At 34.8% G+C, this 2,815-nt stretch overlaps 1 protein-coding gene across 1 annotated transcript; it reads right to left on the reverse strand.

The window, feature by feature from the left end:
• Positions 1-300: 300 nt before the first annotated feature.
• Positions 301-2,006, reverse strand: LOC113466334 (NADH dehydrogenase [ubiquinone] 1 beta subcomplex subunit 7). The gene is made up of 2 exons (XM_026821644.1): positions 1,816-2,006; positions 301-1,002 (listed from the first exon to the last, which is right to left on the reverse strand). The coding sequence occupies exons 1-2, from the start codon at positions 1,980-1,982 to the stop codon at positions 903-905; spliced, it is 267 nt and encodes an 88-aa protein (XP_026677445.1). The 5' UTR covers positions 1,983-2,006; the 3' UTR covers positions 301-902.
• Positions 2,007-2,815: the final 809 nt, after the last annotated feature.

Below are 2,815 nucleotides of genomic sequence, written 5' to 3' on the forward strand. Positions count from 1 at the left end.
TTTTAAACAGGTGTAGGTTACGAAAGACAAGAGATGAAATAATTTAAAACCAAGTATTTATAACAACAATATTCAATATAAACATTATTTCTATTTCCACATTTTCCAATTAAAATAAAGACCTTTACAAACGGTATTTTCCCAATTTTCAATAGAAACACAGGTACGATGTTAAAGTATTATTCTGTAAGCACAGATACCTGCCCAAACGTCCTTAAAGTCGTATTCCACAATAGTTTATTTCTATTAGTAGTTCAACAAGATCTATAGTGGTAAACTCCACCAACGGTATTTTCCCAATTTTCAATAGAAACACAGGTACGATGTTAAAGTATTATTCTGTAAGAACAGATACCTGCCCAAACGTCCTTAAAGTCGTATTCCACAATAGTTTATTTCTATTAGTAGTTCAACAAGATCTATAGTGGTAAACTCTGTGGAGATTAAACTATACTTGCATGTAGGATGTTCTGTGTTAAATTTCTAGTTCCTACTGTTTTTTATGATGTTGAATATGGGGGTACATTCAAACTGGTGGGGATAATTAAGGTTTAAAAATAATAATAGAGCTTACTACTACGGTAAAGGGACTTGTTTGTCTCATTCAAGTATGAATAAGCCCTATGTGTTGTTATTTTACTATATACAATCTAGAGCCAGTTAATATAGCCTAGATGTTATGATTTAGAAGAGATGCAATTTATTTCTTAGCATACTTTTCATTTCGTTGATCACTATTCTTCCATCTTGCTAAATATGACTTGTAGTGACAGCCTCTCTTACTTCGAGTTAAAACAATGATGTTTAATCTTTTTGATCTTCTTTTTCAGTTCATATAAGTAATCCACTCATCCTAAAATAGGTAACCTTTTGTTGACCTTTCAAAATATTAAACTATCATTTTATTCAATCAATTCTTCTTTGGCCTTCTTTTTTAGAATCCGTTGTTGTCTTACCAAGAGTCTTCTCTCACGTTCGTAATCCTTGTAGGTGTCAACATATCTGCAACACAGAACCAATACATATTACTGGTATTTTTCATAACCTTTTTCAAAATAAGTACAAGTAAATACCATGATAGAGGTAAGGACGACATTCAGTGGCAAGGATTTTGTAGAGTAGGCAGAGTAAGGATTTTTCTCTGATACTCAAGTCTGAGCAATCAAGCTCAATTATATAATATTTTTCATAACCTTTTTCAAAATAAGTACAAGTAAATACCATGATAGAGGTAAGGAGGACATTCAGTGGCAAGGATTTTGTAGAGTAGGCAGAGTAAGGATTTTTCTCTGATACTCAAGTCTGAGCAATCAAGCTCAATTATATAGAGGGGTCATGTGGTCCCACCGTTTTGCTTGATATACAAAACGCAAACAAGAGTTTTGAGCTCTTTGTAGTCGGGTGGATTGCTCAAGGGTAATACCAAAGAGCAGTGGTGAGCAGTATTCAAATAAGGGGAGAACATATGACTTGATGAGAAGTAGTCTGGAGATGAGTGGTGAAATTTTTGATACGTTTTAGTGTCCACAGGGATCCAAATAGGAACTGCAAATCAGGCCTTCAGTTTAGCCAGGGACGTTGGTTAAGAGGCTTATTTCAATTCCAGGTTCTTTACATATTCTTGAGAGTTCAGTGTGACAGTCAGTTGTTACATTAATGACACTTACTTTATTATGGCTGTCTCCAGAGGCTGATTAGCACTACCTAACAATAGGACTCCCAAAGATGTATATTCATGATAAAGTAAGTCTAATTAATTTAAGTTCCTGTGGAACCATTCACATATTTGATATAAGTATGTAGATATGTACTTACTCATTGTATAAACAAGTCTCATAATCATGTTTTTCATGCTCACAGAATGCAATCCATGGGAGATTGTCATTGACACACTTTTTGTAATCAATAAGTTTGTGTGCACAGTAGTCTCGCTTGTTTTGAGGTATGTGACAAGATGCAAGCTCTTCTGGTGTGGCTTTCATGACTGAAAATAAATTGTAATAAACAAAATATGCAGGTATTCAGTAAAGAAACCAAGGAGATGGTATATGTGCTATGACAAAACATTAGTTTCATACAATTTATTGCCTTGATAGTACAGGGTAGCATGGCTGCCTTATAAGTGCAAGGTCATGGATTCAATTCCCACTCAAACATTATCCTTAAAAGCATATATAGGTCTGTTTTTGCAAAAGAGCCTATTGTATTCACTCTCTTAAAATTGGGATGATATAGTGATGGGAAAAATGAAACTTTTCAGGGCTCCGAATACCAAGTTTCAAAACGCTCTAAGGTTTCGGATCTGAGTTTCGAAACTGAAACCTGAAACTTTCGGGTCCGTTATGTAACGAAGCAGACTAAGCAAAGAGCTGAAACAGATTTCAGTTTCAGTAGGTATCAACATAGTTTGTAGTGCACTTGTGCTTCTGGCTTCTGTCTTTACTAGAGTACTAGAGTTGTGAGTCTGAGATTTCATAGGGTGTCATAATTCAAGTTTCGAAACTTTAACTAGAGGAATAGGAGCGTTAACTTTTTGAGAGTTCTGAGCAAGGCAGAAGCTGTTTCAATATCAGCTGCTAGCGTTTCACGAAAAAAATTAAAAAAAAATAAAAAGGATTTAGCTAAAAATGGTAGATGTGGAACGAAAAATGATAGGGAGTGAGAAAAGGATAAGCATAAAAAGATTAGGTGCGGTTATACTAGAACTTGAAATTTCAGCAATACCTACGTGTGTAACACCTGTAACACACAAGTTACGTGCAGCTTGATTTATTCAATCTCTCTTTCTCTCCTTACCAGCTTACCTCTCACTCTC

This window comes from Diaphorina citri, unplaced genomic scaffold (genome assembly GCF_000475195.1).
Source record: "Diaphorina citri unplaced genomic scaffold, Diaci psyllid genome assembly version 1.1 scaffold251, whole genome shotgun sequence".
NCBI lineage: Eukaryota > Metazoa > Arthropoda > Insecta > Hemiptera > Psyllidae > Diaphorina > Diaphorina citri.